The sequence below is a fragment of the Vidua chalybeata genome, chromosome 3 (assembly GCF_026979565.1).
Source record: "Vidua chalybeata isolate OUT-0048 chromosome 3, bVidCha1 merged haplotype, whole genome shotgun sequence".
In the NCBI taxonomy this organism is placed as follows: domain Eukaryota; kingdom Metazoa; phylum Chordata; class Aves; order Passeriformes; family Viduidae; genus Vidua; species Vidua chalybeata.
In genome coordinates this window covers 31178240-31201755 of record NC_071532.1, presented here as the reverse complement: position 1 = coordinate 31201755, position 23516 = coordinate 31178240, and the positions used below count along the sequence as shown (strand labels likewise).

Genomic DNA, 23516 nt, shown 5'->3' with positions numbered 1-23516 from the left:
TGACCAAATATGAGCATGAAAATAGTGAGGTGCCTGAGGTCTGATGAAAGCAAAGGAAATTGGTGGTGTATTCATTAGAAAAGCAAATGTAGTTTGCTACACTTTATCTCCAGTCTGTCTTGACAGTTTGTCTAAGCATGAACATTTTCCTAATTTTTCTCTTCAACCTGGTGAATTTTGTGGACTAAACCTGTCATTTCCAGTAGCAGTAAAGAATGTGTACAAACACAAGATACTTGATTTCATCCAGAAACAACCAAAGTGTGTTCATACTAAATTACTATTAAAACTTTTAATATAGTAACTTAATGCCTAATTTATTTTTTTACCGACAGATATTTGTTTAAAATAGCAGGCTTGTTTTTTTTTTTTAAAGAAAACAACCAAAAACTGTAAAAGTGAAAGGAACACTATGAAGTAACAGCACTTAATTCAGAGTGTTGAAGTGACTCCTATATCTAGGAAAGTATTTTTTTCTGTAATATTGAAAACAACATCCAAGGAAAACAAGTAAACATGGAACTACAAAAAAAAAAGCCGCAAACCTCAGGCAGTGTCAGTTTGTTACAGTTATATCTTACACAGCTATGCAAACAATCCGTGTCAACACCTATGTAAGCGGTGTGAGAACTTCATGAGTTGCCCTGTGTTATGTGCTGTCATGCAGTCTTAAATATGTGAATAGCTGATTTGGGGCCCTTTTCTTGATAGAATGTTTCACTAGAAAACCTGAATAATGCGGGGTTTGAAGGATGATGACTAAAGAGAAAGCAAGTGAAAATGGGAACAATTGCAGGAGAGATCTGAGGAATGAGATAGGAACGTACTTGGAGCCCCATCAGGCAGGGAAGGAATTAATGGATAGCTTAATTGCTGCAATGTTGTTGAAAAGCCAGCAAAAGAAATTGAGAAATGAAACATTACTTAGAGCTGTCTTTCTGAAGGGCATAGTAGAATGGTTTCTACTGTTCTGTTTAGGCTCAAACGTTTTCTGAAACTTCAGTCAACCTTTTTCCCCTGACTGCTGCTTTCTGTCATGTCAGAGGATGAAGTTTTTGCTGCTGCAGCAGAAGTACCTGGAATACCTGGAGGATGGCAAGGTCCTGGAGGCACTTCAGGTTCTACGCTGTGAACTGACGCCTCTGAAATATAATACAGAACGCATTCATGTCCTCAGTGGGTAAGTGTTTGGACTTTGAGAGCACTTGCAGAAAAGTTTTTTAAGGAATTCTGTGGCTTTTGATAGCTGATGTTGTGAAGACTCAAGCTGTATTAAAGCTACTATCCTGGTGAATAATAAGCTGTACTGAGATGTGATAAAATGCTGAGTAAAGAATTCTGTTCAGTAGACAGTATTTTGTTTCAGATGCTTGAAAACAACCTGATGATGATATACTTTAATACTACTAGAACCCAAATTAATTCATATGTACGGTCATATGTTCATATGTACGGTCATAATTCATATGTATGGTCAGCTGATCTTGAGAATTATTAGCCAGTTACCTTAAAATTTAATTGATTATAATCTGGTTTGTCCTTAGATGAAAATAAGACATTTCTAGCATCCTAAAATTGTTTGTGTTTTGTTTTCTTTTTGTATGGGCAGTTTGCAGAAGATGTGTGTTTGTGTGAAATAGCTCCCTGCCTTATTTCATGTTGGTCTCAAGCTTAACTTACCTGTTCCCAGTTTGTTAAAAATGTTATGATCTATATCATGCTTAAAAGTGAAAAGAATGATTCCAAAAAGACTTGGTCTGTTGGTGTATGTGCACTTTTGAAACAGGTACCTGATGTGTAGCCATGCAGAAGACTTGCGTGCAAAAGCAGAGTGGGAAGGGAAAGGAACAGCTTCCAGATCAAAACTTTTGGACAAACTCCAGAGTAAGACGTTCTAGTGTTTAGAATTTCTTCTCACCTCTGTTAAATCCAGTATAACTTACGTATCCCAGGGAAGTGACTGTGTTTGCTGGCTGGTTGGTTTTTTTGTATTTCTTGGTTCATGGGGATACCTTTAGGTGCCTTTACCCTTTGATCTTTTGTACCTAACCTTTTGCTCTCTCTGATAAACTGTAGTAAGAACTGTTACTTCTTAGCTCTGCTGCATTCAGTAGTGATATAACTTGGTGATTAAATGTCTGCTTTAGGGAGGGGTAAGTGTGTGTTATAAATGCCAGCCACGGTGAGTGGTGCAAACTAAGTGTGGCCTATAACCAGTAGTGATACTGGTACTGGTTGATAGTGGTCTCATACTTTGCTCTGAATTATGACTTCTCCTCTCTCTTGTGGCTGTTGCAATACTCTGATAAACCCATGGTGTTCTTTATTTTCATAGTGCTGATAGAGAATTCCTTAAAGGAACACAGCTGGTGGTGTTGTTATGCAGCTTTATAGATTTTGTTAAATACTGAGTTTTGAGTTAGCTTGTGTACATGGTGCCTGTTGGCCAGGACAACATACTCTATAATAACAAATACCTTGCATACAGCTCTGCTTTCCAGAAGTTCATGCTTCTAATTCCAGGTGTATAGCTGTAAATTCAACAAACTGTGTGCTATTATTTACTAAGGTCTCTTCTAAAACCACTCAAATCAAAGTGTGCTCTTACTTGTAACATGCTTTTGATAAGTCTTTTTTTCTTCATTTGTTTGTTTTTCCTTCCTAACTCCTCTGAAGCCTACCTGCCCCCGTCAGTGATGCTTCCTCCGAGGCGTTTACAGAACCTGCTCCGCCAGGCTGTGGAACTCCAACGGGACCGGTGCCTATATCACAACACCAAACTAGACAGCAACCTAGATTCTGTCTCGCTGCTAATAGATCACGTTTGTAGTAGGTAAGAAACCTTCCTGACTTTGGAGATGGGCAATCTTTTCTTGGTCTTTTAAAATAATGTGATTGTTAGCAGAAACATGAAAACTGTTCTGAGCTGGTTTAACAGGATTTTACTGGGAAAAAGCAGTTCTCGCTAAATGAGCAATAGAGGTGGGGAGTAATTTGGTAGATTTTAGTAGCTGGATGTGGGGTAATGGGATCAGACTGAAGCTTAAAAATTTTAATCAGATTGATGTAAAAAGAAGATAGTGCTACGCTAATCCATAGCCACTTGTTTCTTGTCATTTTGGACAGCCAGTCTATTCATAAACACAGGCTTTTTCTCTGGAGAATCAGCAATGTGTTGTTTATCCAGACTCTATCTTCAGGGTTACTAGAATGCTGAAGCATGCTTCTATGAACTCAACTTTCAGCTGTAACTTTGAGAGTGGACACAGGTGCTTTTACACACAAAGCTTAAAACAGAGGAGGAATGTGCAATTGAGTTTTCTGAGTTATATAATACATAGCATGAATAATATAAAGAACTATTTTCTCAGATTTGTAAGGTACTAAGAATTGAGTGTCTCTTATACCTTTATATTGGCTCTTTAGACTGTCTGGATAACTTTTTTTTTTGTGACAAAATGGAAGTCTGCTTCTGGACCTTCAAAATGCAATACTCTTAATAGACATGAAATAGGTTTGTCTTTAACAAAAGGCTGACTTGAGTAGTTTTTCGTCATCCAGCAAAACTTGGCTAAGGACCTAAAAACTCAGTGTAGCTTTTATGGAAAATTGCTGTGCTGTACATGGTGGATTAAGGGAACAAGGGCTGTATGGGATATCCTAATATATTTGTCCATGTAACAGACTAACACTTGGGCTTTCAGGGGAATTACAAGGTTAGCTCATCTGAGGGAGTTAATCAAGAACTGATAGACTTGCTTATAGAAATTTTCTGAACTTAGCTGCTTTCACTTGCATTCTTGGATTACTTAGAATCAGTTTTTAAAGATGCAGACTTCCATAGTACTTTGCTGTAGCCATATTAAAGTTTGAAAATTACTGTTTTTGGCACTTTATATATTCAAGTAGCCTTTTAGCTTACAATTTTGCTGCATTGTGTTGTTTCAGCAGTTGTATATGTGTGTGCAGACATTTGAATGTTGCCCATTTTAGGAGCTGTTGGAAATTATCATGTACTGGTATTGTGGCTTTCCTCCTTCAGAAGTGAGTCTTAAAATCAGACTACCTTGAAGAGATTTAACCTTTAAGCAAGTCCATGAGTAATACTGGCTGTTGTGCAACAGGTTTGATATTGCTAATCAAATCCGAAGGAGCATTCCAGATCACTGTGAAGAGCTTGATTTACAGAAGCCTGGCTACAGAGAGCCAGATAGAAAAGATACTATATGCAACAAACCTGGGTTTGAATTTCCCCCACCTGAATCTATTTGCTGACATAAAAGTTTGGCCGTAGTTTGGGTTTTTGTTTTGTTGGTTCCTTTTTTTTCACTAAAGTAGCACTTCCTAAACTTGCATATTTGCTATGTATATACATACATAGATACTCATGGCTACTGTAGTTAAAAAAACCCCAGCAACAAGAACCACAACCAAAAAAGTACCCATAAATCCACTTGAAAAGAAAAGGCTTCCATTCTGTCCTCATCCTATTGTAGGGATCTGCCTGTTGCAGGGGTCTGAGTCCAGTTCGTGGTGTGCTGTACGTGCTGCCATGCTTGGGCATAGTGAGGTGAGTTAGACAGTGGAAGCCAAGTTTTGATGAAGGTGAAAGAAGTAACAGTAGTCTAATAGCTTAGACAGTTCAAGTCCTGTGCTAATTGATTGATGGAACACTGATAAGTCTCCCCTTTTTAGTTCGAACTAATCCCTTTTGGACTTATATTTGGCAATATTTTGGTTAAGCATGCTTGAATTGCACTAACAGGCAAAATGATTTTTAACTATAAAACTCACTTGATATGAGTGGGAAGATAGGAGTGAGGCACTACTGGAAGTGAAGGTGAAGGATTTGATGTTATTGTGCCAGAGATTTTGTTAGTAGAGAATTGATGCTCTTGGGGATGATGATTTTTGGTTTTGAGAACCTTCAACCTAGTTGGATGTGTTGGGGTTTTTTTGTTCATCTGCTTTTTTTGTTTTCTTTGTTGAGGAATACATTTTTCATTGTATGTACAGGGAATAAAAAGGTAGCTATTTAGTGTTTTATTCTATAATTTTCAACTTGTGTAAATACAACAACAGTAAACTTTATTAGATGCTTTATCTCAGTAAGTGAATGACATAATTCAGGTGTTTTGGGCTGAACAGAACAATTTGTAATGAAACACTTCAAAAAAGAAGAAGATAAACCTTTGAGCTTCACTAATATCCAATTACCAAAACCAGAAGCTGTTAAGACAACTGGTTCTGGTTTCTTGTTTCAAGACTGCTGCTATTTCCTTCTACAGCCAGGTTATTTAATGTGGCTTTGCTATCTGTGAAGTCAAACTTGCTGAGTTCTGTTTCACTAGTTAAGTGAAGAGGACTTTCTGTGGAAGCCATGTGGTCCAGCTGGGTTGTGAGCAGCATAATTCAATATTGGGATGTGTCTGCAGCAGCCCTAATAACTGTGTGTCACCCCTTTTAGGAACCTAAAGGTATCTTACTATGAAAACTGTGTGCTTCAGCATTATCCTGCTTGCTTTTCATGCCTACAAAACCTTGGCTGCTTTTCTTAAGCTTTAAGATGGAAGAGCTGTTGTTCCATAGAGTATTATTTTGAAATGAAGTTACTGAAAAGACTTTCCTGGGACACAGCATGCTGCTTGTACTTCATGTGACTTATGGATGCAGCCTCACCTCCTAGGGCAAGTTGCTGCTCAGAGCAAAAAATATTCTTTTATAACAATATGGCTGAATAATAATGAAACACTGCTCCTGTAGGTGCACATCTCTGTGTAAGGGCTTGCCTGCTTCCCTCTAGACTTCAAGGAAAACAAAGTCTTCTTTCATAGGTGGGGCTTTTTTTACCTTGGGTTCAGTGTTCTTCCAGGGGCAATCAGGCAGTTCCTGGTCAGCTGAAAGCAGGAGCAGAACACACTTGTGTTTCTCTATAAACAAGTAAGTATAGATATGTCCAAAGAAGCCAAATATATATATAGATGTACATTTTATCCTTCTCTACCATAAGACAGGAAATGAGACTGTATGGTTGTTCATTGCTGCTTGATAGTCTTGAAGAATAGTCTAGGAAGCCTCTTCTAATAAAAGAAAATGGACTGAGAGGGTACAGGCACTATGTGTAGCAGAACTTTTTCTAGCTTCAGGGAAGAAGTAGTTGATAAAGTGTCTGTCAGCCTGGCTGCTTCCAAACTGTAATTGTAAACATGAATGTGAAGGAAGTAAGTTTTCTGCTTAAATTACTGGGGGGTTGTTTGACTTTTTAAATTTTTTATTTTATTTCCTTCGGTGGGTGGGTTGTGATGTGGTTTTGTTGTTTTTTGGTTGGTTTTTTTTGAGCCAGTTTATCTCCAGTGATAAATACAACTGTACATTCAAGGGCACAGTCACTCCTTTAGTGTTACTGTGTCCCATCAGAGTTGTGTTGCCCTGTTGCTGTGGGTGCTGTAAAAACTCAGCTGAAGACGAAACCACTTCAGGATCTCTGCAGTTGAAGAAAACATGCTTGTGGTTAGAGACTAGCTTAGTGCATCTGAACAATGAACTTGTATTTCTTGAAGTATTACTTCAAAATAAAGACATCTACTATAAAAGCCTACATTTATTTTATCTTAGATCTGAAATTCTTATTTGAGAGCTCGTAGGCAAGATTTAAATCAAATAAAACTTGTTTCCAGTTCTCACCTAATTTAATAATTTGACTGTTAGCTTTTTTTTGTTGTGTAACTAGAATATTAAATAGTGGCTCTAGAGGAATGTTTGAATCTTCTTCAATAGTTTATCATGTAATTGTTTGATAAACACAGCATTTTATGAAATAGTTTAGATTTTGTAAGGGAGAACTGTTCAAGTTGAAAGCTCAATGGTATCTTGCTGATTATGCTTAGATATTTTATGTGGTACTCTGCAAAGGTGAAAAATGACAAAACAAAGGCAAAGAAACATCTGGTTTATTGCAAGGTCACATTCAGGAAATGGAAGTTCTATGTAAGAATCATTTTTTAGCAAGATATAGCTAAGTGAGTTAAATACCTACAAAACCCCCGTGAGTAAAAATGTTGCACCTATGGTTCAGAGACCTGTAGTATAGTATTTTCTATACAATAGAAAATTATATTGTAATAAACTGTTACACTCCTGATGAGGTCAGTTTAATTCCAAGTTACATGAAAGAATAACAAATTATGTAGGTGAAATAAGAACAGTTCTATGTTCTTATGGTTAATTACAATAACTTAATGGTGTGAGCTTGTTGCCAGATAAGAAACTTCATTCTGTACTTAACTTGAAGCAGCTGTTAATGGAAGGGTTTTCTAAGTTGTCTGGCCTTGCACTTAAATAAGGTTTCTGTTTGACTGGGTTTTTTAAATAGCTTGACTTTAAAAATTGTTACTGCTTCTTACTAATCTGTAAATGCATCCCTTTGTTTTCCCAGGAAACAGTTCCCATGCTATACCCAGCAGATCCTAACAGAGCACTGTAATGAAGTGTGGTTCTGTAAATTCTCCAACGACGGCACTAAATTAGCAACAGGATCTAAGGACACAACTGTTATTATATGGCAGGTTGATCCAGTAAGTGTGCGAAGTGTGAAAATGTGTATGACATCTCTTTCCCTTTCCTGTCGGCTTTCTCCTGCTAGGATGGTGTGATTTTTGTAGGACAGGCTGACATGTACTGTAGCCCTGTTACATCCCATTCCCGGGATGTAAAAGTTTTGTAAATCTCATAGCAGTAGGATATTTCATAATCTTTCCTACACATATCTACTGGTATATAAATAAAGAGGCTGATTGATGAATCTAAGCCTGTTTTGACTCGTAGAAGTGATTATGAAAGTATGTCCATATATTTCATAATAATTGAAGACTGGGAATAAACTTGAACATACACACACAGCATTTGAAATTGCTAATGCTTGTGAAACACCATCAGAAATAAGATCCTTAAGGTTCTTTAACCACACTGCTGCAGGCTGGTATGTGAGGTGGAAAATGAAAGGTTTCTGTGGTTCCATACTGGTATTTGGTAGGATTTGAATCAGAGTTTTTCTTTCACTTTAGTTTAGGAAGATATGTAATCTGAGTCCTTTTTGCTATTAAAATGATGGGAGGACTTCAAAACCATGTTCCATGTGTATAAATGTTATGTAGCCCCAGAACTAACAGCAGGCACCATAGCTTTTTCAGGCATAAGACTGCTGTAGTTTGTGTCTTCCTGGGGCCAGTGTGCTCTGGGCCAAGAGCAGCATAACAGCAAAGCTGACCTGTTATTTAGTTTGGAAATTATCTGTGGTTTGTTTGTTGGTTTGGTTTTTGTTTGGTATTTTTTTTAACAGAGCAATTTAGGTGAATTAATGATCAAACATTTTTTGCTGTTAACTTGTCAATTAACTGTAGATGCACATCTTCCTTTTATATTGATGGGTTTTCATACCAAACATCTTGATTATCTTAAAGTGAATTGTTAGCTAATAGCTGCTTAGTAAAACCACATCAATGCTTTGTGAGTGTTCAGACAAAGCCTTTTGACCAAGGGTTGCTAAAGAATAAAAATCTCCAACAAATAGTTAGTGGAAAAGTGATTCTGTAGAGTTTTATTGGTTTGTCTCCTTTTTTGAGTGTTTTAAAAAAATTGCAACGCTTTCAAGCAGGTGGATACTTAAGTAGCATTAGGCCACATCAAGTGATTCACTTTCATATTTGCCAGAACATGCTTCTCACATTTCCTGTAGCAGTTGACAAGGTCTTTTGACCCATAAATTTAAGTTGATTTTCAAGGCTTTAGGTATACAGAATTATTCTGATCTGTTTGCATAAACTACATGGAAACAAACATCTCGCAATGTCTGGGCAAGTGGTGGGAGAGCCCTGTTTTAAATGAATAGTGTTTGATTTTTCCACACACACTTCACATGCGTGAGAATCCTTCATTTCTCTCTTTCTTTCTTTATTGCCCCCCTTGAAGTGTAAGGACGCTGCTCCAATGCGTTTTCTTACTTTCATACCTTGAATTTCTTACTCTTTTCTAAGACCCAGCCACATGTCTAGACTGTCTTAACCTATGCTTGTATTGTCGTTTCCGTGTGCTAATTTCAAAGTTCTAAGGAAGACTCAGCAGCATTAAATAGTGTCTTGAGTTGACTAGGTTTGTGTGGGATGCATTATTTGACTGTCAGGAAGTGTGGCAGAATCTCTGTGGAGCACAAAGGATGAGCACACTGTGCATCACCTTGTCTAACATGCATCTTCTTTGTTAAAGAGTTCTCCTTTAACTGGCTCCTTACAAAAATCCCTTCTGCATTTTCTGAAAACCGTTGACAGGTTTTTGGTGTTTCAGCCAAGGAGCTCAGCTACTGCAGACTTGAGTTGATGCCTGAATAGCTGCTTGTCATACACAACAAAAATTTGGGAAGCTGTATGTAAGGGATAGAAGTGCTGAGATTTCTTTTGGTGATGGGTGGGAGGTAGGTTGACTACATTTGGGGATATTTGCCTGAAATACTACTGACTACTGTTTTAGAGCATGGTATAGCAGCTTTATGGTATTTGGAGGGAAGTATGAGAGCAGTATGGAAGATAGTAACAGCCACAGAGTGCTGTCATTAGAAGAGGAATGCCCTATGAGGAATGCCCTATGTATCTTGTTCCTCATGAGTTTCAAATATGCTGAAGTGACAGGCTACTTTAATACTGTTGTAAAAAAAAAAGTATCTGTTCCAGACAAACTTCAGGATGTGAGATGATGTCAGACATGACTCAGTTTCCTTGAAAATCACTTTAGCTATAGACGCAGCAGTGTCTAATGCAGTCCAGAAATAATGATTAGAATGGAAAAGGGGTCTTGAAGAGGTCCATTCATTTGCCCCTCTTTCTCTGCACCCTGAAGATTATTCTTAGCTCACTTTCTTTTGAGGAATTCACTTTTTCTAGCCAGCAGAACCCCCAGTGCTGCAGGCTGGCTGAGAGTCACCAAATCCCTCACAGCTGATCCCAGGAAACAATCCTGTGTGTCACTCTTCCTCTGGTCTTTCTCTTTAGAATCAAGAAGTGCTCTGTTGATTAATACTGAAAAAGAGAAGGGACAATTAGAGAAATAGAGCTGGATTTTCAAATTAGTCACGCTTTTTGAAAAAAAGGTGGAGATATAAGCATCTGCCATGCATGGAAAAAAACGAGGGAGGGTGGGTAGAGGGAGGACAATTTGATTGCCCTTTCCAAGAGGCTTCAGAATAATTATTGTCAGCGTTTTAACAAGCTCTGTTCTAATTGTGTATAGGCTGTTACCAAGAATCAGTGCTAATACTGTACTGAAGCATGTTTCTGTATTTAGGAAGTCAGTGTGTGGTTGTTTTCACAGTATCTAGCTGTACTATTTATTTTTACAAGCTTCTTGAAAAGTCAAGTTCCTCTGACGAGGCAGCGATAAAATAGTTGTAATATAGAGATGGTACAAGATGCTGCATGTGCCAAGTATGCTTCATTCACTAAATCTGGCAAAAATCAGCTTGCTGTAGGCAATGCTTCTGAAATAAGAACACCTTTCAAGGAAGTTTTTAAAAATATCTTTCTGTAAGTCTCCTTCCTTGAGCAGCACACACAAGATGCATGCAAACTTATAAAAATATTGCCACTTCAAGGTTTTTCCTTGTCAGCAGCTGTGAAGGTTTTGATTCTGTATTTAACCAGAACAGGTTTCCAACATGTCTTTCCTTTTAAGAAAGTAACTTAATTCTGTAAAATACAGATTATAGTACTTTCATATTCCAGTAGATGTAGAAAAACTTGACACTACAGAAATCTTCTGTACTAAGGCAAGTGTAATGTAATGTAAAACTTGGTACACAGTTGTATTTCTTGAGTTTTATGCTCAGAATCACAGAACATTGGAACAAAAATACCTATGAGTGTTCTTGTTTTGAAGGTTGAAGTTAGGAGCTTTCATTTTCTGGCCCTGTAAACTGTCAAACCGCTCATGCTGTAGATGGATGCTGTGGAAGTGTGAAATGTGGTGGGAATTTATTTGCACTGTCTCAAGAACCTCTCTTGTTCCAGGACACTCACCAGCTAAAACTACTTAAGACGTTAGAAGGTCACGCATACGGGGTCTCCTACATTGCCTGGAGTCCAGATGACAACTACCTTGTTGCCTGTGGCCCAGATGATTGTTCTGAGCTTTGGCTCTGGAATGTACAAGTAAGTGGTGGCTAAGAGTGAAAAAGAAAACTTTGTGGTCAGCCTGCTGCTTTTGTTTCAATATCTAAATATACTGAAGATGTGAAAGAAGCAGTTGCTGGGAACTCATGCCAAGGTGGGAATGTGAAGAAGAGATGCTGATCTCGCTGTCCTCCTCTCAGTTTGAAAAAATAACTTGCAGCCTGCAAATGCTCTTTGGAGGACAGAACTGAAATTGAACTCCAAGTCTAAGTGTCTGGGATTGTTCAGCAATTCTTGTGTGTGTGGTTACTATCCTTTCTGAGAAGGGATGGCATGAATGCATAGGATGTCAGAGTTCCTGAAGAGAAGGACAGCAAGTCAATCAATCAAAGAAAAGCAGAGGGCAGAAGTGTCATTGAAGGGAAGCAGTTGCTCATCAATGATTTTAACAAGTAGCAGAAGTAAAAGATGCAAACTATTTTCCTTCATGTAACCCTCCCAGTGAAGTTAGTGAAAGAGTCTTCAGTTTATTATTTCAGAACTTCATTTTTCCATCAGGCACTTGGGCATTTTGCCATTCCCTCCATGAATTTGAAAATCACTTTCTGCTGTTGAATTTTATGGGCACTTGAGTTGGCATAAAAGCTTCCCTTGCCTTGGTTGAGAGCTGCATAGACTTCCTTGTGCTGTGTTGGACTCTGAACTAATGTAGTTTCCTAAAACAAAAACGTTCCCTTTCTTCACCCTTGGAACACTTTTCTTCTGTTTAATTGACTAAATTGGCTCAGTGAAGAGCACTGCTGACAATGCCACTCAATGGTGGTCTGTCTTGTGAAACGGTGGCTTTATATGCTGGGCATGAAAGCTAGATTTTGTCATGGAGAACTTCAGCTCAAGGAGGAAAACATTCTGACTACTGTGATATTCCTAACTTCTTACTAAAATGTATTTTGTCACCTCTTTTCTTCTAGTCTCTCTCTGTCTCCTTTCTTTCAGTGTTTTGGTTTTTTTTCATTTGATAGTGCTTGTCACTGTCTTGGCTTATTCATGTAATTTCATTCCACTCAAAATCTTTTAGTTGTCTGACATACCAACTATTCCATCTCTCTTGATTTGAGAGACAAAAGAAATTGACCCAAATCAAGTAGAGATTCACTGGATATACTGAAGTAGTTCTGCCTTTTCATTGCATTATTCATAAATGTTTTGCTTTTTAATAAGCCTGTTGAAATATATGCACCTCCAAATTTATTCATGTCAGATAAAATTACCAGTGCCTTTTTGGGAAAGTCTTCTGGTATAAGGCCTTGCTGCCTTTGTTTATTTAACAGACTGGGGAGCTGAGGACAAAGATGAGCCAGTCTCATGAAGACAGTTTAACAAGTGTGGCCTGGAATCCTGATGGGAAGCGTTTTGTAACAGGAGGGCAACGTGGACAGTTCTATCAGTGTGTAAGTTCTCTCCATCTGTCCCTTTGAAAGCAAAACAAGAAATTAAAGTTTGGTTGGTCCTTTTTCAGGTTTTTTGCGTGTGTACTCTAAAGCTTCTGATCCTTTGTAATTCAAAGAAGCAATACATTAATGCAGGTATTTGAGCAGCACTTTTGTATGGAGCAGTTTGAAGGGTTTGAGCGTCTTTGGCCTGCCTCAAGGAGGATTTGTGGTCTGGAATTTTCTTCTTAGCTGCTTCAGAAAAAAACACTAATAAAAAGCAGTAGCTTTGTCCACAAGTGCTTTTATTCCACAGAATTTTGACTATACATATTTCTTAGTTTTTGCATGCTGTCTTTGCTTAATGAAAACAAATGTGAAACCCTCATCACTTGACTAGTGTTGGTTTGGGGTGGTGGTTTACAGTTTCACCATATTCTTGATTATTTTTTTCAACTGGTTCCCAGAATAATAATGTAGTACGCAGACCACACTGTGAAGGTCAGCTCAGTGATGGGGTGCAGGTGGCACGAGAAAATAAGTGACAGAAGGGATTCTGTGCTCTCCAGGGCAGATTCCTACAAAAGCCCTTGGTTGAGACAACCAAATCCTAATTCATTAAGACCTCCCTTGTAAAGGGTAAGATTGCTTTCTGTAGCAATTGTCTGAATAGAAAGTGGAAAATATTTTTATTTGTGTCACAGCTCCTCAGAAACCTGAGACTAATGGTTGAATGTCTGTTGTTTTTTTTTCCGTCTGCTCAGGATTTAGATGGTAATCTCCTTGACTCCTGGGAAGGGGTGAGAGTACAATGCCTTTGGTGCTTGAGTGATGGGAAAACTGTTCTAGCGTCGGACACACACCAGCGAATTCGGGGTTATAACTTCGAGGATCTCACAGACAGGAACATGTAACTGCCTCTTTATTTGGTTCTGAATTCCTGCTTCTTAGTGTCAGAAGAAAATTGAGGAAGGATATGGGGGACAAGATGGGAAACAAGTTATTAAATGTTCTTAATGTTAAAAGATGGGACAAGGATTAGTGAGCAAGTTTCAACAAGCAGCATTAGATCAAGTATTAGAAATAACTTCCTAAGCACTGGAGTAGGTTTCTGGTGGATGTTTTGGCATTTCTGTCATCACTAGTACTTGTAGTCCTCTCAATTCCTAGCATATTTTAGTAGATTCTGCCTTGAATTTAGGAGTTGAGGTCCGAAGTCCCTTTTGGTCTTGGCGTTTGGCTTAAGTATAAACAAGTGTTGCAAACCTGGGTTGTACTTGTTTATAGAGTCATACCTTATTTCAGATTTGGAACTGTTTTTCCCTAATCATACTACAGAGACAGGACATGCCTGTTGTCTTGGTGTTGCATCATTATCTGGTTATCTTGACCCTCATGTCTTATCTTTTCAGAGTACAAGAGGATCACCCTATTATGTCGTTTACTATTTCAAAAAATGGCCGTTTAGCTTTGTTAAATGTAGCAACTCAGGTGAGTTGGGGATGTTGAAAGGAAATGGAAATAAATCTGCTTGCAACTGCTACCTGTTTTTAAATATTTAGATGTGAGTTGGAATGTTTGATATTAACTGGTTGTATATTGTGTAATATGAAGGCCTTAATATTCATAAATACAGCATGGAATTAATTCTCTGACAAGAAGGCAATCTTATTCTTGTGACATGATTTTTTTTTTTTTTTGACTGATTTATAGTCAAGAGTTTCATACTGGGAAATATGTACTATTAAATGTTACTGTCTGGCTGTTGCACTGAGAAGCCAGGTACAGCAAGAAGTGTGGCACTTCACATGTCTAGGGGCACAGATTTTATATATCTATTTCTGCTTTTGAAACCTTAGGTAAGAATAAAGCTTTCAGAGTGGAAGGGACCTACTGTGAAAGTTTAGTTTAGTAATTTGATACATCTTTACTCTTTTCACTTAATAACAGTACTGAAGTTGCCTCTAAAGTAATGTACTTCCATGTCTAATTTTTTGTCATTGTTCAGAAGAATGCCATTAATAATACTTAATGATAAAATAACATTCTTTAAACTTCTTATTTCCAGGGAGTTCACTTATGGGACTTACAAGACAGAGTTTTAGTGAGAAAGTATCAAGGTGTTACACAAGGATTTTACACAATTCACTCGTGTTTTGGAGGTCATAATGAAGATTTCATTGCGAGTGGCAGTGAAGGTAACACCATTCTCCTTTGTGCAGAAAACTGGAACATTGTATCCTTCCTATACCTTCATCTTATTGATGACAGTTGCTAATAACAACATAAAAGCAAACCAACTGGCGCATGAAATAAATTTGAGGCGTGCTGAGATTGTGGCATACTTCAAGAAGTAATTGTGGGCTGGCAGACAGAATCTTCTGAGAGTATGGCAGAGGTAGAACACATTACTGACTCTTTTGTGTTCCTCCTCTAAAGCAAAAGCATCTGCACAGTTTTAATTAGAAGTGGGTGGGGTGTTCTTGAGGATTTTTTTTTTTTTTTTTTTTTTTTTTTTTTTTTTTTGTGGTATGATATTTAGACTTCTGGTTTGAGTAAAATGTACTTCTGGGGAATAACAGCTTCATTTGCCTGTTGAAGATACAGGTGTGGTGAGGTTATTTTAATTTCCATAAAATCACTTTAATTACAGACAGAGTAGCCTCAAATTAGGCAGTTGTTGACGTAGTCTGGTAGAGTTTCTTGGTGATTAAAGGCTTTGTAGTATGTTTTTATTCAGCTGTCTGTGGCAAGAGTAAAAATTTGTCAAAAGCTTATGTGTTGAATTGGTTCAGTTTTGTCACTGATGTAGTGTCATCATCTGCCATGGAGGTCACTTAAAATTCAAGCTTATGCAGGGCCAAGAATTGCACTTGTAATATGTAAACAAATTACTGTAAGTAATGTGTAACTCATAGTTCTTAGGAAACAAAGTTAGCCAAGGCATTTCCTACTCTCTGTTTTTGGAAAATATGAACTAGATCTAAAAGAAAACCAAGTTTCACTCTCTGACTATATGCTGTGGAATATGACTGAAGGACAGCATCTGCAGTCCTCCAATCCAATGTGAACCATTTTCCATGCTTGGACAAGCGTCTTTGAGACCTGAGTGCCTGAAAGTTCAGGATTTAGCCATAACTATGTGCAGGTGTAGCTACTGTAGTGTACCAGTCATTTTTGTCCCCCAGTTTGACTTCCATTGTTTAAAAACCACTGTAGTTGAAACTGGCAGTAAGGAACTGATGGTGGTTTCTTAGATTTGAACTGTCTGAAGCTGTTGCCTTTGTGCAAATGTGCCTACTGAAACTATTTTTAAAAAACAAGCAAACGATAATTACAGGTCACATTCTGATAGCTGGCTTTAAAAAAAAAAAAAAGTAGTTGATCACATTGTCATAACCTCTTAAAACATCTTGTCAGCTAGGTAGAGGTTTTCCTGGCAATTGCATCCATAGGAAGAAAATAGAAGTCTCTGTCTCAGAGGGGAATTGACTGCTGCCTTAAAGTAGCTATCTTGTTTTTTTCCAAACCAAAGTACTGCTTTGTCTTTAGGCTTTGGTCATCTGACAGAGCAGAGGCTTGTGTGTCTAGTGTGTGAATTGTGTTGTTTGGTGAATGGCATGGATGTGCAGTCCCCTTGAAATCCTAAGTGGAATGGAAGCAGAGCCAGAACGTTGGCATCAGCACAAGCACATGTGAAGGTGGTACCTCAAACGAGCTAGTTCAGCACAGGACAAGAGTTACCACATAGGAAAAAAGCCATGAGGCTTTTCTAGCAGGAAGGTCAGAGAGCAAGTTTGTTTTATAACGGACTGGGAGGAGGAATAGAGCAAGATTGGCTTGTTTGCTGAGCCTTCAGTGGCATCTATGTGAAATCCTTTCAAATAGCTCAAAATACATTCATTAGGTTGCTAGACCCCAATACTAGGCTTTTGTGTAATACTAGCAATAGAAGTAATTAAATGCTTCCCATCACAACATAGGATGTGCAGGGTTTATTTGCATCTACTTCAATATGTACAAATTGATATTTTTAAATACCACACAGTAATTGGTTGTTGAAGATAGTAATAGCTCACAGTTTGAGCCATTAAGCTTTAGCCCTCCCTCATTTGCTCTGTTTGCACTTTCACTGGAGTGTTACAGATTTTTAGTGTTAAAATGTTTTTTATAAACTATAGAGCTGTGATCTTATCTGGTACTCATCAACAGGAGGTGGTTATAATTATTCCTAGTACTCATGACTTTATAATGCATTTAGTAATTTGCAAATGCAATTATTTGAGGGGGAAAAAAATCTGCAAGTATTCCTTTTGAATAAGATTACAACTCCTGTAACTCTTGTAATTACATACCTGTAATTAAAGAGTAGTTTAGTTTCTCTTTTTACCCTTGTATTGACTTACTTGCATTACAGTCAAACGTTTTTCTTCAAACACCAAGTGTAGTAGATTTGCAGGTGTTAAAAAAGAATGTGTCTCTTAATGGAAGAGCTTTGCCTATGCTCTTTTGATCACTTTTAAAAGAAAAAATTTGTTAGTGCTGTTCCACACTGGAGACTCAGGTTTTCGGCGTGGGTTTTAATGAGAGCAGGTGTGAAAGTGCTGTTGGCCCCACAGGTGGGTCTGTGCAGAGCGGTGCTGCTCAGGCTGCTTTCCATGTGTTTGGTTCAGATCACAAAGTGTACATCTGGCACAAGCGCAGCGAGCTGCCCATCGCGGAGCTGACGGGGCACACGCGCACGGTGAACTGCGTGAGCTGGAACCCGCAGATCCCGGCCATGATGGCCAGCGCCTCCGATGACGGCACCGTTAGGATATGGGGACCAGCGCCTTTCGTAGACAACCAGGATATTGAAGGTAAAAAAATGTCTTATTGAAAAATCAGTCACTGCTTTGTTTTGTTTTTTTTCTACTGTATGACTGGTGGTTTTTATCGGAGTCACTCATTTTGTGGTATAAAAAAAAGACAAAACTGACGTTTCCAACATTATTCTGGCATGGCCCTATAGAAAACTGTGGTGTCACTAAGACCTTAAGATTATATTAACTTATTTATGCAGACTCCATAAAAACCTTTCTTTCAATGCTTAGGTTTACTAATGTACAATGTTATTAAAATTTAAACAGTGCATTCTAACCACACTGCAAATTGAGTAACGGTATTGCAATGGTTACAAAAGGAATTTCCAATGTCTAGAGGGAGTGTAAAGTTTTACCCTAGAGAACCTGTACAAATTTGTATCTTTACTAACCATCAGTAACCACATGTGTCCAGGGGGGAGAGAGATAATACTCTTTTTTTTGCTGCCAAAGTGCACCCAGGTGTTCTCAGCCCTTCTTGCCTCCCCCAGATTAAGGAGATGACTGCTGGGGAGTTGTTGTGCACTTTATATGCTTCTGTCATTAGGTATTCAGCCTTGCAGTAAGAATTTACAGGAGACATTAAAATGATATATAGTATATCCTGTTGCCACAGAACCTCATGGATGTGACTTCAGGGGGAACCTGGGCAAAGTAATGAAAGAGAAATCCATTAAGTGCTGGTAGATAAGTAAACACCTCTAGTTCAGAATATCCCTTAGGTAAAAATGGCTAAAAGTTGGAAGGATGTTAGGAGGAAGATTTACCTCTTCTCCCTGCTCCAGTGCTTTGATACATGTGCTTCTAGTCTTGGACTAGGTGGACCAGCCTGGCTAATCTGTAACATCTGGAATGCCCCCATAAGGAGTCACAGCCTGTCCTCCAGCTGGTTTTACTCATGGCTTTGTTGTTTGGTTTTCTCCAGTGAGCTGCTTGCTCACTCTCTCTTAGTTCCTCCAGAAAATGAACCAGTAAGTGCCATCAAACCCAAACCAACCACAAATGGATTTCTCACAGCAGTGCTTTCACAAGAGGTGTAGGTGCACAGAATAATACCTAACCACTTAGGAATCCTAAATGGGTGACAAGACAGCTCTGTAATTAGCACACTCCCCATGAACTTGTATGTAAATGTGTTTTATGTCTTTGAGTACCCACACCTAACATGCTAAAATAATTCCTAGACTGTTATGAATAATTTTATCTAAAATAAGTCATTTTAAGCATGGAATTTAGCTACAGTATAAGATCCATTAACTAGTGCATGTTCAGTTAAAATTTATGTAAATATACTGTATTAATTACCTTATGATAGAAATATGAACTGTTGCTAAGACCTTCAAGCTGTGATTTCTTTCTTTCTCTCTATGTTTTTGTTTTTGCTCAGAGGAATGCAGTAGCATGGATAGTTGATGGCGAATTTGGAGCAGACGACTTCAGTTTAACTTAATTAGTCGTATTTTAAATGGCTTGGGATTTGGTGCAAACAAACATGATTGATAGCTGGACAGACATGCTCGTCATGAAAAAGAACCATTTCTGAAGCCCGGTTGGGGCCAAACATTTACCACCTTTGCTTCATAGTAACCAGTCGAGATGAAGCACGTCTTTAGAACTTTGTTGGACACCGTGTTGAAATTACCCCCCCATCGGTTGTGAAGAACTGTGCTACATTCAGGCTAACCATTGAACTCAGTATATATATTTTTCCCTCCTGCCTTTTTGTCTGGCAGGCTACTGTTCTTGTTGCTCTTCTGTGTAATGAAGTTTAAATGCTTGTTTGGAACACTTTATTTAACAGTTTAGAAGGCTTGATAGAAAGAGTGCTTTAGTCTGAAGAGTATACATTGGATAGGAAAGTATTTCCTTCTCTTGTTTCTCAAGTTTCTCTCCGCCTTACTTAGCTTGAGATCTTTGCAGCTTGGTTCATGGATTCTAGCCTTGCCCGTTGCGCAGTATATCTATCAATTGAGAGGATAAACCAATGAACTATGTCAAAAGCACTCTCAGTATCACATTTGACAAAAAGTTTTGTACTTTTCACATAGCTCGTTGCCCTGCAAAGGGGTTAACAGCACAATTTTTTAAAAATAAATTATTTATAGGATTAAAATGACTTCATTTGTATACATTTGGAATTAAAACAATGCAAGAAGTGTTGTGAAACACGGTATCACTGATGCTTTTCTGGAGTGTCCTGAGACCAAATCAAAAGCAGTGGCTGGAAGGAGATTTATGTAGGCAGTAAAGTTTGTTTCAGATGGAGGAATTCACTGTCCATCTTAACAGTTAAACTGTATTAGTTAGGAAAAAAAAGCATTCAGACTGCACCACCAGTGTAAGAGCTGAAACAAGAAGAGGTCTTTTGGTTTTTTTAATTACATAAATATATGCAACAATGCTGGTGTAAAAGGTAGACTACACTTTGAGGGAAGAATGTGTTGAAAGAGTCCTTTCTTCACAAAGTCAACACTTTGTATAAATAACTTACGTACAAATCATAATTAAACACTTGTATTATGATGGAAATTTTTTCTTTATTTGATAAACGAGGGTGGACAGATTTTGTTGTTGAGAATATACTTTTAAGTTTGCAGATTTAAATGCCTCTCCCAGACCTTGTTGCAAGCTGGTGCCATGAACATCTTGACATGTCTAGGATTAGTTCCACTAATGTCCCATATTAAGAAAAACCAAACACTTATAGTTTAAATATTTATTCTTTTTGACATAAACCGATGGCCTGGCATCTCTGTGCTTCTGCACTACATAGAGATCCATTATGGGATGGCACTGGATTCCCTTTTGCCACCTTGGAAAGGTAGTGTTGGTACTGTTGCGAAGTAAAGAAGGAGCAGGGAAGGGCAAGCCACCAGAGTCATGTGAGCAGAAGTGTGGACTTCATCCTTTCATGAGATAATGATCTAGTGTCCTTATTAGTCATGTGTGGAAGAAGGGTGGGGGAAGGTTTTCTGGAATTCCTGGGAAGAGAGGTGTAGCCACCTTGATGAGTGGGAGTGTGGTGTTTCCCAGAAACACAAAGGTTAGCAGGTTAGATTTTTTTTTCCTTTTAGATTCCAGCTATCCGGTGGTGTTTGTCTTGCCTTGTGTGCAAACTTAAGCATGAGTTGAGATTCTGATACTGTGGTTGAAACCAGCCCCAAATCTGACATATGAGTCTTCTAATACTCCAAAACCAGGTAGGAACTTAAATGTTCAGCCTTAAAACTAAGGTGAATGCTTTGATAGCAATTACTGTCTCAGCACTGAGAATACATGTGTAAACTTAAGATTATACATCAGTTCCTTCTTTCTTTAATCCGTTCTGGAGGAAATTCTTTATTTCCCATCCTAGTTCAGAAAGTGCAAGATGAGTCAGGCCTGTGGCCTTAATGTTGCAGGAAAATAGACAAGTTCCATGATCAAATTTGAGTAAGCTAAACCTTGGGGTTTAAGGAAAAATTAATTACCTAAATTGTAAACAGTAACTTGCAGAAGTGTTTTACATGTTCAAAACATGGTATAATTCATAAGCAATGCCAGCATGTGGATCTTTGGAAGTTACTCTTAGTATTGTCTTACTCTGGAACTTTTCAAACCAAACATTGTTTAGGGAGAGAAAGGAGAATAATGGTTTTGATGTGTCTTAATGTCTCATGCAGTGGTCTGTCACTATGTACTAATGGAAATAAAGTGGGAGCTTTAGGCAGGTGCTGAAGGCTGGATCAAATATCAAGTGTAGATTTAAAGTTTTATATGCACTTCAGGCATTTTTAATGTAGTGGCCATAACTAACCAGAGTGAGACTCCTTCCCTGGTACAGCTGGGGGGTGTGTGGGCTGATGCCTGCTTTGCACAGCAGTGCAATTAGGAATTTAAATGTAGGACCTCTGCCAAAACACTGTCCCTCTCTTCTGGACCTGGTTTGTCCCTCTGAAGTATTTAGAAGCTGAGTTAGGGAGAAGCACATGTGGGACCTCTCTCCCTTAGTGCCCTGGTGCAGCCATGCCATGTAAAGGCAAGCTCCAAGCAGGTGGCACTGCTTCCAGAGTGTCTCAGTGCCAGCCTGTTTGCATCTCAGGGCTATGAGCAGGCAGGACAGAAAGGTGAGATTAATCTTCATTTTGCCACACTACTCAGTCCCACAGCAGCTGCCATTAGGGATGTAGCAATGAGTAGCATCCCAACCTGGAGATGAAAGACCAACCTAAATTATTTCCAACACACTGCATATTCACACTATGTGGATTGAAAAGTACCAATACTTTTTGTACACAGACAATAAAATGAGACTAGGGTGGGGTGGAGGGGGGGAAACCAAAATTAGTTTGCTCATTTGCAACACATTGATTTCCATGTGCTTAAAAATGTTCATAGGCTGGAGTGTAAGGCTGGAACAAGTACACACCCACAATAAATTACTGTATTTCCAGTCAGCAGGCCCTTGGTTTTTGAGAAGAAAATACTGTAAGTGTGTACTCATTTTGTAACTTTCTCTGGTCACCTGTTGGCTTCAAATATTCACAGTAGCCCCAGGTTATTATCAAGGCAGATCTCAAAAAACAAAATGCTGAAGCATTTTATTATCTGAATGTTCTTTAGCAGTTCAGGTAAGTAATTTTCAAGGCACAATGGAACACAAAAGGGAAAATGGTAGCTCTGTTCATGTTTTGGAGGGGAGGGAAGTGGGGGAAATGACACCTTTGTTTGTAAATTCCCTCTGTCTTTTCTAAAGTTCTCCAACTTTAAAGTTAACTTCTCTTTTATGATTGGAGCAAAGATGCAAGCTAGAAATCTGCCCAGATCTTGCCAGTTACTTCTCAACTTGGCTTCAACCAGGTAATGTTTAATAAAATTGTCTGCTGTTGGGAGTTGGTGTCTAGTTGTGTATTTTTACACTGCTAAGTGATACTCCCATCCAAAATCAGTTGTGAAGGCATCCTTAGCAGGAAGCCTGGACTTGTACAATTAGCTCTAGCTCGAGGGGATATGTTGTAGATCCAAATGGGGAGGGAGGTAGAGAAAAAATAATGGACATAAAAAGCAGGATTTACTGACCAACAAACAAACTACTGTAACTCAAGGGGGAGGAGGAAAAATGCACTTTCAATAGTTTGTCCATATTTTTAGCTACAAAATACACTTGTATCTAATTTCTTTTTGAGACGACTATTAAGAGGAACACCCATCCCATAAATGGCTAATCCTCCTTTTGCCCTCCTCCTGTCTTTTCCACATTGGCTTGAGTCCATTTTCAGCTGCCATACTTGATTTTTGAAAATTGCTACTTTTAACGATGTCTAGAAAGCAAAATCATTAACTATGACACTTTTTTTAAACAGGGTGGACTTAATTGAAGTGTGCAGTGTTGAACTACTGCTGCAGTAGCTGCCTCTAGTTGAAATAAACTGTAGCCAAGTTTTCTGTCTATTCATCCAGATAATCTGGATTCAGTCAAACATCTGTGAGAGTGTTCCTCCCATCTGGTATGAGTGTGTGTGTGCATGTGTTCCATGAACAGACAGAGAACCAAATGTTCTAGGTACTTGTCATGTTTTATTGCATACTTTAAGTCGTGTGTATGTGAAGTGTCCTTTGACCAGAAGGTTTTGGTTAATATCAGTATATTTTTATAAATCTGAAATTCATTGTGCCCCATCTTTTTTCATAAACATTTTTCATTCTTAGGGTATATGTGCTAGATTTGAAACTTAACATTTTTAGGCACAGATGGAAAAAGTTATTGGCTCCTTGAAAACATATGGGACAAAATGGATCCTCAAAGCATGTATGTACTTACAAACCAAGCTGTAGAGATCAAGAAAAGAACTTTATTGTTGATCTCAAGATTTCTAAATTGTCAAGATTTATATGGAGTTGTGGTGGAACTAGTTAACACTTAGAGCTTTTGGTATGTAATGACTATTTGCTATGGACTGATATTAAATGTTTCAAAGGATTGCGTTCTTAAACTTTCTGGATTTTTGTTACTCTCCTCAGATATTATTAAGTAGTTAAAAATTTCTTTGCTATATTACATTAAAAACGTAAGAACTTTGGGTCTCGTA

General features: G+C 38.3%; 1 protein-coding gene across 1 annotated transcript in view; it reads left to right on the top strand.

The window, feature by feature from the left end:
* Window positions 1-23516, top strand: part of WDR26 (WD repeat domain 26) — a 31586-nt gene extending 8070 nt beyond the window's left edge. Inside the window, exons 4-14 of the mRNA XM_053939702.1 lie at window positions 1044-1180; window positions 1787-1884; window positions 2677-2833; window positions 7436-7574; window positions 11055-11195; window positions 12488-12607; window positions 13351-13496; window positions 13999-14077; window positions 14655-14784; window positions 17260-17445; window positions 18836-23516. Of these exons, the coding sequence (XP_053795677.1) occupies window positions 1044-1180; window positions 1787-1884; window positions 2677-2833; window positions 7436-7574; window positions 11055-11195; window positions 12488-12607; window positions 13351-13496; window positions 13999-14077; window positions 14655-14784; window positions 17260-17445; window positions 18836-18861 (1359 nt within the window). The 3' untranslated portion in view covers window positions 18862-23516. The remainder of the gene's footprint in view (window positions 1-1043; window positions 1181-1786; window positions 1885-2676; window positions 2834-7435; window positions 7575-11054; window positions 11196-12487; window positions 12608-13350; window positions 13497-13998; window positions 14078-14654; window positions 14785-17259; window positions 17446-18835) is intronic.